Source organism: Thermochaetoides thermophila (genome assembly GCF_000221225.1).
Source record: "Thermochaetoides thermophila DSM 1495 unplaced genomic scaffold scf7180000011814, whole genome shotgun sequence".
Taxonomy (NCBI): Eukaryota; Fungi; Ascomycota; class Sordariomycetes; order Sordariales; family Chaetomiaceae; genus Thermochaetoides; species Thermochaetoides thermophila.
Genome location: NW_006383030.1, coordinates 1612186 through 1625755, shown reverse-complemented (window position 1 = coordinate 1625755; position 13570 = coordinate 1612186). Strand labels below are relative to the sequence as shown.

Below are 13570 nucleotides of genomic sequence, written 5' to 3'. Positions count from 1 at the left end.
CAGTTATGGCTCCGGTATGATGAAACTGATAATCCATTACCCATGACAACCCATTATCCGAACACCAAACCACCAACGCCCAAAAACATGCAGATAAGCACACCACCGACCTATAACTACGTCTTGCTCCAAGGGATCCTCATTCGGAATCTCACTCTCATCAAGTATTTGTCATAACTTTGCCAGAATCAAGATGACAGGGCACATTCACTCGACATCCATACCCCCACTGCCCCTGATGCGATAGTCCAAGAATGGTGCCTCCTCAAAGTCATTCCCATCGACGATCATGAGGCTTTGTTGCTCCATTCCCTTTTGGTGCTGCTGCGCTAGCCGCGAGCGCCTAGGCACGGCCAGCACGCGCACATTATCCCAGCTCCCAGGCGACGGCACCACACTCCTCGGGGAAATCTCATCATCAGGCATGATGTTCCAACCCTCGCCCGTATTGAGACGGAATGGTCCCGCATGCGGGAGAGACAAACTGGATGGGTCGTTCTCTTCGTCTTCCGGAGTGAAGAAACGCTTGCGGGGCTGGGACGAGGTGTACGGAGTAGCGCTGCTGGCTGTGCTGATGACCGTGTCTTGGCTGCAAGAAAGGCCAGGCACAGAGTTTTCATCAGTGTCGTCGTAGGCCCGCGAAGAATAAGAGGGCTGATAGAGCAGGCCACCGACTTTATGGATGCCACAGAAAGGCTCAAGCTCGCGGATGGAGGAATTGTAAGATGTCTTGATCGGCGTCGATGACGGGGCGGATTGGGCAGAGGGAGCACTGACACCATTGTCTGACCACAAGCCCAGGCTGGTGTAGGTGCCGGTCTTGTATCCCTCAGGAATGGCCTTGCGCACTCGCATACCAACTGTCAACAAGTCGGTTTGAACTTGCGCCGGGAGAGTTGGGGCGTTGAGTGGATTGGTCTTGGTCGAAGGCGGGGCAGAACGATTCGACGATGCCGGGGACGAGATTCTTTCGAAATACGATGTGATTTGGCGCTGCGAGGGGTCGCTGGCAGCGCCAGCGAACTGTCGTTTGACGCGAGGACCAGTCATCGTGTGTACAACTTGATGATGGTATGTATAACCTGGGCTTGAATGAACGACCACTTTCAATGCTGGAAAGTCTTAAACTTGAATGCAAAGGTTGTGCAAGGCTGTCAGAAAGTCCGTGGAAGAGCAGATCGGACCAAGAGAACCCGGAAGGTTGGGCAAGTGCTGAGTGGGGACTCTCGAATGAGGAAGTTGCGCGTCGAGCGCGTCCTGGACGTGTCGGTGTTTAATTGAAATCTGCAAGATATGATTGGTTGACGGTGCCACTGGGTGGTCTTGGTACTGAGATGGTGGGGTTGCGGGAACACAGAAGCGACAAGGTGAAACCAGCACTCGGGATTCGACAGGCGGAGCTTCTCCCTTAAAAAGAGGGGCCCAGCTTGCCAAGGCGTTGCTGCAGTGATACGCCGGAATTATCCCGTCATGCAAGCCCTCCACACGGATATTCAACCCTGGTATCCTCTCAGCAAGAAATACCCTTAGCAGGGATTTATTTTGAAGATAGGAGTTATGAATGAGCGAACAGGGGTGCAGTGAAACACTTCGTTGGCACAAAGTCGTTGCCTGTGACGGGCACAGCAGTCAGAATCATCAGTTGTGGATACTCATCGACAGGAGTCAAGCAAACCAAGTTGAGTCAAACTAGGCTATGAAGTACGGATGCTCATGTATCAGACAAGGAATGGGTTTACGGAGTGCTGATTGACAAGGTGCTCCAACATGACTGGCTCTGACAATCTCTTCCTGGGGAATAGACGAGGGTTGAAGTACAAAGTAATAAGACCAAGTGCCTAAGCCTAACCCAACGTTGAAACTCATTCAAGGCATCATCAGTCATGTTTCGTGATATATCATGTCGATAAAATGGCATCCTTGCACAGCATCAAACACTGGATACCTATTCAACTCTGGTCATGGAATGTCGTCAATTTCGTCGCAAAGCGAATGCAAATTCCCGTTTCTCACCCATCACATCGGCGACGTCCCCGGCGATTCTCAGCAGTCCACATCATCGCACTGATCAATCTAACACCGGTCTGTGATAGACCGATCCGATCGATTTGCTCGTGAAATGCTTTGTGTCAAGTTATCCCCCAATGTTTTGTCATGACCGCCTGGTACAGCAAAAAAGACGAGACGTAGCAGAAACGGAGATCCAGAGAGAAAGTCGGATCAGTGGCTGATGCTAGATATCCGGACCCCAAACGCCCTCCCAAATTGCTTTGCGGGATGATTTTTGGTGAATCCATCCTCTATCCGCAAGGAGATTGAATTGACCATGGAGAGTAAATGTCTAGCCGCCCGACTCATAAACAGCCTTGCATGCCCCCGAAATGACTCCATTACCATGCCATTATGCCCAACCAAAGAAAGGAAAACAGCCCTAGGTAGACCGTTTACTTTCTCCGGAAGGAGCAGCCCTCAGTGAGCCGAGCCTTACCGCCAGTCGGCTGGCAGAGCACGTTGGTGCAGCCTTGGCAGATGACGACAGTCTGGGCGTGCGAGAAGACAGTTGTAATGGTAAAGCAGCCCGGGCACTTGACATCCATGAAAAAGGAGCGGGGAGCAGGCACGAGGGTCTGTTCATTTGTCAGTATCTCGGCAGACAGTTAAGCATTGATGTTGTCAGGGGCATACCTTGAGCTTGTGCTTGCGGGCCTCGGAGGCCGGGCTGGGGTTGAGGAGATCAACAGCGAGAACCTTAGAAAGACGAATGTGTCAGCGAGTTGTCAATCGCCATCATTTGTTCTCAGTCATCGTTATCGCTGCTGCCCATCCTGCCCGCCGATAGGTTCGATGTCGGTTTGCTCAAGGGCCTCGGGGCTCATAACCAACCGAGTCCAAAGTAGATATCGCCTTTCTTCTCCATCGCAAAAATGCCGTTTTCGACTTCGGTTTCTCCATTGCGTTCGATGTGCCGTCGAAGTCTACATGGGAGTTTTGTGTGCCGGTGATGCAGCATGGTGCGGGCAGGAGGGCTCATGATCGACAAATTCGGCAGCATTTCGAATCCTTACCATCTTGACTGATTATTTCAGTTTTCTGAAATGACGAGCAGCAACCTTGTCGATGAGATTCGATGGAGTTGGCGGTAGACTCTGGCTCGTTGATGGTTGCGGAGGGGATTTTCTCGAAGGCCAGCGGGAACGAAAGTTCAAGAGGCAAAATTTCGGTCTGTGAGGAGCAAATGGCAAAATTGGCTGGTCCGGGTCACAGCCGCTTAGGGCTTGAGCAAATGACCAATCAGAGTAAAGAAATTCCCCAGTTGGAGAACTGAAGTGGGGCCCAAACTTTGGGTGTTAAGGTCCACTAATCGGACAGTGCTTGATCACTGTGTATAGTCGGGGCTTCGGCGCTGTTTTGGATGGATTGTTGTCGTTGAAGCGTTGCAGCCGTTGAGTGTCCTTTTGATAAAAGCACCGATAGCCCTTGGATACATAAGTCATCAGAGTCTTTCCATATAACATGTGTCATTTATAAGACCCAAAACTGCGGTTTTGGTTGCTTGAATCTCGTCAATCACCCGAAGTTCAATAACGGGATGCCTGGAATCCATGCTATTGCAGACAGCTTCAATTAAGAAGGAAAGTGATTGTACTACCAAGGACTTGTTAACGTGATGTAAATAAAGATTCATAACATTAGTGTCCTTGGTTTACCTATCATATGGAAGGTCAGGGTTAAGTCACGCAGTCCCCTATGATGGTTGTGTTACACGGTCCTTTTACCCTTGAAGACCAGGATCTACGGCGGGGCAAGCAACGGAGGTGGGGTGGAGTACAGTTCAACACGAGCCTCCGGGAACCTTAGACAGCAATCATCAGGCAGCAAACAACTTCACAGCCATCTACGAGAACTGATACCAAAGAATTTAAACGTATCGACGCACAAGGACCTATAGTATCATTTCCATATCGAGAGTTTTCAATATCCAGCGCTATTAACAAACACCGTCCCTCAAAATGGCAGCACCCGTAGACCAACGCATCGCCGTCACTGTCGACAACCCTGACGCCGATACTGAATGGTCAGACCGACGCTTGCCGATGACACACCAACCCCCAAGCTGACTCACGCCTTGATTCACACAGGAACGACATTCTCCGCAAACACGGTATCCTTCCCGAGAAACCCCCCTCCCCGACACCTCTCATCGAGGAAGCCATCATTGAAGCGCGCCGCCTCGCACACGAGAACCGTCTCGAAGGCAAGGACCTTGACGAGCTCGATGAGCTTGAAGATGAAGAAGACGAGGCATTCCTGGAACAATACCGCCAGAAACGTATGAGAGAACTTGCCGAGCTGCAACAAAAGTCCATCCATGGCTCCGTCCATCCCATCTCGAAGCCTGAATGGGCGCGTGAAGTGACGGAAGCGTCACATCAAGGACCCGTTTTCGTCAACCTGACTTCTCCCCAGGGCGATGCAAACCCGGAGTCACGTGTATTGTCTGCGCTATGGAAGCAGGCGGCGCGTGAGTATGGCGAGATCAAGTTCTGCGAAATCCGTGCGGATCGGGCTATCGAGAACTACCCAGAGCGCAATTGCCCGACCATCTTGGTGTACAGGAATGGCGACATCGTCAAGCAAGTTGTCACCCTCGCAACAGTAGGCGGAGTACGCATGACCATGTTGGATCTTGACAAGATCCTCGTCGAGGTTGGCGCTGTGCAAGAGGGCGACTTACGTGTAGTTAAGCGGCGCAGGGAAGCTGAGGATGCCGAGGAGGAGAAGAAAGCCTCAGGCGGTGGATCAGGAGGGCTGAGGATCGGTGGTAGCAGAGCAAGACGGGGAGCCAAGGAGGACGACGACGACGACGATTCTGACTGGGACTGAGGGTTTCTGGACAAGGGATACGGGAGCATTATCTCCGTTGGTTTAGCCACTCAGCGTCTGCCCCATGAATTTTATGATGTCACGGGCAGGAAACACAACTATTGAGGGTATCCGACGCAACCAAGCAAGCAAGAAACAGCAGCATCGCCCTGGGGAAATTCTGGATGTGGCGGGCGGTTGTGCAAGTACAACAGGCCCTAGCCAACACACGTACCGATGTCGAAGCCCTCATGAAGGGATAAGGCCCGCTGTTCAGGATTTGGGATAACTCGCATGGTCGATCTTGTCTGAACACGGGGTCGACGCACCAAGGGTAGAGCTCCTATTACTCCATTACTGTTGCCACTTCTGTTTTGTAAAGGCGGCTCTAAAAGCATGAGGCGGCTGGATCAAGCTTTACTTAAGTTTAACTAGGTACCTCGGGCTGGTACTCGCCTGGTCGTAATAACCTTTTGTTTGAACCTAATAACTACGTAAATTTCATAATGGAGCACTAAAACCTTGCAACCCCCGATCATGAAGTGGCAAAGCAGTGGCGCTGTAGAACAAAGGCTCTTGCGCGCGTGCTTTAAAACGTAACACGTATGGGAGACCGGCTTTCATTATCTTCAGAACGGGAGAGGGCAACTTTAACCTCATCGTATGCCAGGAAGCAGATAACATCGACGTAGCTTCAAGGGTATTACATTGCGGCACTGTTGCATTGCCTACCACGGACCATCACAAAAGGAAAATGAGAAGCAGTTATTTCATTCGTGGATGAATCAAGATTCCTGCCCCTCCTAAAACCTTCCTGTTAACTCTTCCCGCCAATAACAGGAAGTCGGGCATGAGAAATCCCGAACGCCATCTCCATCATCTCCAGCCCGCATTAACATTATCCGACGACCATTACTCCGTCCTTCATAAGACCCCGAACCTCATTCACATCATCCCGATGCCAACCAACCATTCATGCCCAAGAAGCCAGAACGAAGAAAGAGGGGAACAGAAGAAGCCGTTCGCTGCATCATGTCCGGTTCAAATCATCAAAACAAACCAAAAAGGGTCGCAGACACTGACTTAGTGTGCCGCTTCGAGCGTACGCCCAACCTGTCCGACTAGACCAGGTTCGGGACGCGCTCATTGCTGCACGAATAAAGGCTGATGTAATTGTCGCCACGGGAAGCGCATCCCAGAATCATGCGGTGAGGATGGAAGGCGGTCGTGGCAATTGGTGAGGCTTTGCTGCCTTGCAAGAAGTTTGAGTAAGGCTCCAGACGGGTCAGCTCGTTACCGTCGAAGTCAAAGACCTTAACCATATGGGCAGATGTGCCACTGACGAAAAAAAAAAAAAGAAATTTGTCAGTTAACCATCCCTACAGAAGGCAACTTGGGAGGTCATGAAAACGTGTACTTACACAGCAAACACGGGGAGGTGTTCATGTGTGCTCGCCGTCCTTAGAATCTCCTTAGTACTCTGGAAGGTCTTGAGCGGCTGATCCATCCGAATATCCCATAGACTGATCTTGCCGTTTCTGCTAGCCGAAAGCAGCTCGCGCTGGCCACCACGTTGCATATGGACTGACCTGACCCATTGTCTGGCATCATCCTTCCACTTCCGGACCATAGCTTCGTGTGGGCGTAAGCGCGAATCGAAGACACGGATGGCGCCATCGCCAAAGCCAGCCACGAAGATGTTGCCCGTCATTTGATCTGAAGTCAAACTAGTCACACATGAGCCCGATCGAGCTGGGATCTCGTGTGTGCAGATCTCTTGACCGGCACTCCAGATGCGGATGACCCGCTCATCACCCGCGACGAGAACGCGGCCATTGACCTGAAGCCATTCAAAGACCATGCCGGAGTTGACATTGGAAGGGACCATATGAGTCAAAGCACGCCAAGCTGATGCAAGCTCAACCCGCTCATCGCTATCATAATTGTTGTAGATGCGGATGACACCATCCGAAGAGCCAGTCATGAGAAGGGCTTGGTCATCCTCATTGATGAAGCACAGGTCAGATATCTTGGTGCCCTCTGGGTTGCCATTGGAGAAGCGACTCAGGCGAGCATTTGTCTTCCAATCCCAGACAGTAATGGTATTACCATCGTCAGCTACTGCCACGCAATTCTCGAACTGGTGGAAGGTCATCTTGGACGGCTGGGTGCCGTTGTTGATCAGCCCAATTTGGTTATTCCACCTGTGAGTGCGAGCATACAGTTTTTGGGGCTGTGTCTCTCGGAGAACTGCTTCATTGCGCGACCGCCTCCAGAGCCGTTGGTTGTATTCATGGCTACCGGGCTCTTCAGCTTCCGGGGGCTTCATCTGAGGCTCCCGGAAGTATTCAGTAGACCACTCCAAGAAGGTGCTGACCAAGGGCAGAGTTGGCATTTCCTTAGGCTTCCGCTCTTGGTACCCGGGACTCAGGGGCTCTGGAGCAACATGGTAGGCAGCCGGCGGAGCCACCTGATCAGGCTTCTCAGGAAGAACATTTGCAGCGTTCAAGCCCTTCCGACTGCGTTGAGACGAAGACCTGTTCATACCAGGCGCCGAGGTAGGTGTAGATGAGACACTCGACGTCGAACTGCCGTCTGACGTGACACCCAAGAGAGGCCCAAAGAGATAGCTGGCAGTCCGTTTTAGCAAGCCTGCCGACGGCATCGGTTGTGCAGGCGCCGCACGAGTACCTGCGGCACTGCTCCTTTGACTGTTGTCACCTCGCGACACTTTGCTAGCGCGCCTGAGGATCTCATCCATGAGCGTCTGTGCCTGCGTGCCAACGGGAGAGTGCAGGAGCGCGTGATGAATGTAATCGACGATAGTCGTGGCATCTCGCTGGACTTCAGGGTGGGGGTCAACGCTCATGATGCACAGGTGCTTCCAGATGGCAGCATAGAGGGAATCGTGCGCAACACCGTATGCACTCGGTTTGATGGTGCCATCTTTCTCGCGATTCTCCGGCCGGGCATAGTGCAGGCCCATCTTGTGCTCGAGGCCGTCCTCAGGTGGGGGATACAGCATGTACTCCTTCTCCTCCAGCAGCTGCTCGTAGGCAGCAACAAGGAACTTGTTCTCGTAGCGGAGAACGAAAACCGACCAAAAGACCAACAATTCCTTGCGGACAATGGGGCTTCCGTCAGTAGCCATCTCAAGCAAGGCCCAGGCAATTCCTTCCTCAAGTCTGGCTACCTCATCCGTTACCTCGGGAATCCCCAGGAAGGTGGTCATAGCATGAATCATGGCAGCCCGGACCTCCGGGCACGAATCTCTGGCCAGAGCGGCGAGCTTCTGGAGCGCGTTTTCTCGAATGCCTCTCCACTTCGCCTCGTTGAAGTCCTTCCAAAGCTGGCTGATGCAGAGACACGACCACTGCCGCAGAAGCGGGTTGTCTGGATGCTCAGTGTGATAGAGGCAGGAAGTCATGATCTCCGTCGAGTTGCAGACAACCTGACCGGTCTTAAAGCCTTTGCACAGCATGGACAGGATGAAAGCGCACATTGCTTTGTGCTCGTCAATAACAGAGAGCCCGACAACGGGAATGGTCTCGTTTGGCCGCATAATGGACGAAAAGTAGGTATAGCCATTGTCCTTGATCAGGTCCTGCTGGCATGAAATATCGACAGCCAGGATACGTGTCCAAATGAACACCATTACTGGCTTGAGTTCTTGAGCGGCCGATTGCAGCAGCTTCAACACATAGGGGAAGATGCCAATGCTCAAGGCCAGCTGAACCGCCCATGGACCAAGATCGAGGAATCGTCCCAGTAGAATCAGCGCCCGCAGACGATGCTGCTGACTAAGGAGGACCTGAAGCACGACTGGTAACTGCTCTGGTGGCTTTTGAGCGGCCGCATCGCCTCGCGTGAGATAGATCTCGAACGCGGTAAGCTGCTCCGTGAAAAAAGTCGAAGGGACGTAGTCATAGGGAATGTTTTCCCTCTCCTTTCTCTCAAGCATTGGAAGTTGAGCAAGGGCCATGTCGACGGCATGGTCCCAAGCCTCCCACAGTGGATGCCGACGGGTATCAGGTAGCTCGGGATATGACTGGGGATGGCAGCCATAAACAGGCATGATGCGTTGAGCAAGGAGGAAATTCCGAAAGAGTGCGGCAACTAAAGACAATCAGCAAGGTCAGCACACGGATCTGAACAGTCCAGTGGGAGATTAGGAAAACATCAGGCTTACCCATCAGGTCTTGACGGAAGAACTTCCGGAAGAGGTCCCTTGGAAGCGTTGTCCAAGCAATAGTATCTGTAATTGCTGTAAAGATCCAGTTGAGCTCTCCGAGTGGCGTACGACGTTCCTGAAGCCTCCCGCCTAGCTTTCTTGCTCGCTCAGGTGTGAGCTTTGTCTTAAGAGGATTCTGTAAGACAAAAAACCACAGCGCCATCTCGATAGGGGTGGTCAAGCAGCACGTGAAGAGGTCTGCAGGGAGCATTGGATTGGTCGGCAGGTTTTCTTTAGAGGCGCAAGCAGCGAGGTGGATGTACGGCCTGAAGTTCACCTTCTCGTAGCTCGGATCTTTTGCCGCCTGCTCTTCCTCCTCTTTCTCGTGCCTTTCGACGAACTTGTGGTAGTTTTTCAGGATGTTACCTGCTTCGGAGCAGTCCCAGACGAAAATGGTCGGCGCCTGAAGCCACTGTTGGAGGTCATATAGGGAGACTGGAATATACTGGGTGTAGTTCTTGTTAAAGACCCAGATCTCGCCCGACGCCGTTGGCTTGGGGACTCCATGCCCGTTGTAATGGAACAAGACACGCTCGTCCTTGGCGTTGCGGCGAAGAGAGATGCAGAACTTTTTGGTCTCCTCGATGGACGGATCAAGGTACTGTTTGCACCGAGTGCGGATAGCAAGGGTTTCATATTGGCTCTGAAGAGCCTTGCCGATGTTCTCCAGAGCCTTGCTGACCGGAGGAATAGTTGGGTCTTGCCAGGCCTCGAGTTTGGCGCCCGGGTTTGTTCTAAGTTGATCTGGAGGCTCAACGCCAATGTTAAGGCAGACGGCAATTGCAGCAGACACGGTCTTTAGCCGATCGCGCATGCGCCAGTCCTGGATCTCGAAGGTGGGAGACTTGGGTTTCCCGGTTGTTTCATGACGCTTGTCGGTGAAGTACATGTACCAATTATTGGCAAGTTGAGAGATGATATCCTCAGACTGATAAGCTTCTTCGAAGCCATGTCTTGCCCCGTAGGCATACTGCTCATCATCCAAGGATTCATCTTGCTCATGGCGCAAACCACGCTCGCTCTTCGATCGAAGCAAAGGGGGTTTCGCCAGTTTCCCAACAGCACCGGAAGGCCCCGACTGTTCTTGGTCTTCATCTTGACCACAGTTTATTTGGCTGGCTGGATTAACACTCTCTTGTTGGTCACTCGGCGCGCTAGAAGGGCGGCGGTGGATCTGAACTGGTGGCACAGCCTCAGATATGCCGTTGGTAATTGGTTGTGCCGGTCTTGTAGGAGCGGCGTAAGCTGCAGAAGGTGGCATCGACCGCATACCTGTGTAACCATCTTGCTGAATGCCCGATGCCTCGGCATACTGGGCCTGGAGGTGGGAGATGGCCAGAGTGGTCTGGCGCATGAAGGCCCCAGGATTGCGAGCAGGTGAGGAAGCGACCGATATAAGCCCAGCAGAGGGCCTAGTAAGATGGACTGGGTGGTGTGGATGGTGATGAGCGTATTGAGCATTCATATTGTGAGAGCCACCAGGCTGTCCGTGGTTGATCTGGAATTGACCGGGCTGTTGTGGGGGACCTTGATGAGGGCCGTGGAGAGTGATCGCCGTCATAGCTGGTCGCGGCAGTGAGCAGAGCCTTTGACTCGGCCCCGTATATTAGTATTAAGCGGTCGTTGCTATTGCGATGGACGGGCCGATGGGGAGTAGGTAGATTGAAGCCGTTTTGACAGATGCTTAGAAGTGGTGGAGGGGCACCATGGTCCAAGAGCGCCGTCTCTCAAGGGTACTGTTTCCCGAGATTCTGTTTTGGAGCAGACGATATACGACTATGACTTGAAGTCAGAATATACAACAACGTTTCCGAGATGCAATGAAAGATAAAGTGCTGGCGTTTCTGAGAACATAGATGTGGAACAGGCGACCAACCTGAACCTGTTGGGGACGCCACAAAGCAAAGTTCCCGATGTCTTAATGAGTCGCAAACACGGCCATACACAGCGATAGGACGAAGGACGACCCCTCTTTGATGGAATAGAACTGTCAGATCAAGTAGGTAGTCCTCTGTTGTGCACAAAATCAGCTCTAAGAGCGGAGATAAAAAAGGTGAGCTTAGATGGATCGCAACCCGCTTGGCCGTGCTTGACGTCGGCACGTTGGCGCGGTCTTGAGCGTTGACTCCAACAGGCGCCAGTGTGGAGCTTCCTAGATCCATTTCTTGGTCTGACCATTACGCAGGTGGGGAGGGTGTGGCTTGTAACAAACCAATCAGCGTGCGTAGAATATGCAGCATTGGGTCGCTTGGCAGGTTGAAGCACGTGACAGGATATAGAGGAATCTGGTGGATTGCAAGCGCGCAGAGCGCCGGGAATCCAGAGCGCTGGATGAAAGAGTTGTTGGATAGTCGTTAGAGCCAGAGTTGACTGTGCCAACTGTTGATCAGATCTGTCAACAACGACTTAGAGTTTGTCAATATGGTGAGAATAAAACCACCCGCTTACTTGAAAAGCGCAGACGTATCTGTAGTAATCAACAACTCTGCAATTTGAAGTCAACCTCTTTACACACACCTAACCGCACGAGTACTTGTATCGTTGATTAACATTGTTGTCGATCTAGAAATCCTCAGCCACATATTTGTGATCGCTTTGCGACTTCTAACAGCTCTGAAATTGTGTTAGACTTTCCAAAGGCTGTGAGGGATCTCTTGGAGACAGTAGAGCACGCCATAGCATACAATCATAACGGATTCAATCTAACAGAGGTCACATACAGCGGTTAAATAGACAAATCAGTCGTAAGATAACCACCTATAAATGCCAGATTGTCGTGACCTCAACACATTATCTGATCGATCAGTAAGAACCTTTCAGAAAGCCAGGAAGCCTGGAGTTGGAAGTCTCTGACAGTTACAAAAGTAACTAGCAGGCTCACACAACTCAGGAGCGTATAAAGCAAAGAGAATGAGATATCTCGGTCGCTTCTTTCATCACCTGATGTCCAGAGTGCATACACAGTGTACATACAACCGCAGTTATAGCCCTCAGCGCTCGCTAAGAAACATGAAACAATGAGCCCGCCCAGGAAATTGAGGGATGTGACGCTGAGAGGGGCAGCCCGCTCGAAGGTTCACAGTACAAACTTAAAAAAAAATATATGCGCATAGTCAAAGACGACACAATCAAGTAACTTGCTCTTGGGACTGCATACCTAGCTGGGTACTTGATTCGGTGCAGGACAGCTAAACAACAATTGGCATCGAGATCTTACAAGGGTCTATTTGTTTGTGTGAGTCCTTTTTTGACGTACTCAAAGTTGCAGTATCTAACAAGCATGAATTGTGCTATGCTTTTAGTAGCAGGCTCCCCAGTCTTATGTAGGTCCTGTTGAGCATCGGTGTGAACTTGCCCCTTGTCGTAAAACGGCATAGGGACATGTATGTAAGCTGACCATTTGCTATCCAACCACTTTCACAGATGCTACTTGCTCAGCCAAAGCCGATGTTTCGGCTTAAATATGTTCATTTGATGGTCTGGTCCAGTGATTCAGCACCGCCATGGCTGTCGACAGGAGCTCTTGGCATAAATCGCTTTCGTAAAAGTAGCACCGTGGCTCGCACAGTCCAGCTTCACTGTGTAGGAAGATTTTTGGACATGACAGCACTTTGAGATCAGATTGCAAAAACTTCGGCACCCAAGAAGTAGGGTTTAGACGAGACTTCAAAGATATTTGCTTAAAACTCTGAAAATACTCAAGAGAGTTCAAGATATCGATGTCTGTCGGAGTATATCTGTGAGAAGTGGTCATTCTCCACGATCCTCAGGCTGTATCCCGCCAGGGCTGCGCGCCTCGCCGCGATTGGTGTTCTGGAAAAGCTCCTACCCCTGAACTGTTTGGCCCATCTCTGCCCCTTTTCAACCTTCGGACTGGACTTGCCCCGCAGACCCCTGGGTTACGGCGCATCTCATTGGTCGGCCACGTTAGTTTGCTGTGGAAAATCAGGTTTCCACCTGTCCCTTCCAATCCTCGCGCCCTGTTCAGTTGCTGAGCCTTGCAGCGGGCGACAGCAGCGCTTCACTGTGAACGGCGAGCTTCCACAGCTCCTCCCGCGCCCCGACCTTCACCCTGACAACCCCCCAACATCCCAGAAGCGATCTGCCCGTGGGGAAAGCTTCAATCCCGTCGTCAAGGTTCAATATCTTTGCCCCCGTCCATCATCCATCATCAAGGTCGCGGTCCGCATAGGTGGGCCGCCAGAGTCCAGTGTTGAGAATACAGTCGATCAGCTGTAAGCAACAGACAAAAAGTACACGCTCGAGCCCGGACGTGCGGTCGCGACAATCTGGGCCTTTGGCCACCGCAGCGCAATCGTCTGTCCGTTTTGCGTCCCAAAACCTCTGGACCTCCAGGCCTCCTAAGTCTCTCCTAGACACCCAGCTGCCTTCAAGCCAGTGTGCTCCCCTTTTTTTTTCCGTTGACGCGCTATCCCCTTTGGGTCTTCTGAGCATAGCGCCCTGTAGCGCTACGGA

General features: G+C 51.8%; 4 protein-coding genes across 4 annotated transcripts; 1 reads left to right on the top strand and 3 right to left on the bottom strand.

The window, feature by feature from the left end:
* Nucleotides 1–207: 207 nt before the first annotated feature.
* CTHT_0014640 (uncharacterized protein) lies at nt 208–1050 on the bottom strand (the record flags this gene model as incomplete). Its single annotated transcript, XM_006691914.1, has 1 exon — nt 208–1050. One exon carries the CDS (start codon nt 1048–1050, stop codon nt 208–210), a length of 843 nt encoding a protein of 280 aa, XP_006691977.1.
* Nucleotides 1051–2444: 1394 nt separating this feature from the next.
* On the bottom strand, nt 2445–3068 carry CTHT_0014630 (40S ribosomal protein eS27; the record flags this gene model as incomplete). Its single annotated transcript, XM_006691913.1, has 3 exons — nt 2445–2627; nt 2686–2748; nt 3066–3068. 3 exons carry the CDS (start codon nt 3066–3068, stop codon nt 2445–2447), a joined length of 249 nt encoding a protein of 82 aa, XP_006691976.1.
* A 942-nt stretch (nt 3069–4010) lies between these two features.
* On the top strand, nt 4011–4884 carry CTHT_0014620 (phosducin-like protein; the record flags this gene model as incomplete). The annotated part of the gene is made up of 2 exons (XM_006691912.1): nt 4011–4075; nt 4140–4884. The coding sequence occupies 2 exons, from the start codon at nt 4011–4013 to the stop codon at nt 4882–4884; spliced, it is 810 nt and encodes a 269-aa protein (XP_006691975.1).
* Nucleotides 4885–5984: 1100 nt separating this feature from the next.
* On the bottom strand, nt 5985–10655 carry CTHT_0014610 (uncharacterized protein; the record flags this gene model as incomplete). The annotated part of the gene is made up of 3 exons (XM_006691911.1): nt 5985–6201; nt 6285–8979; nt 9053–10655. The coding sequence occupies 3 exons, from the start codon at nt 10653–10655 to the stop codon at nt 5985–5987; spliced, it is 4515 nt and encodes a 1504-aa protein (XP_006691974.1).
* Nucleotides 10656–13570: the final 2915 nt, after the last annotated feature.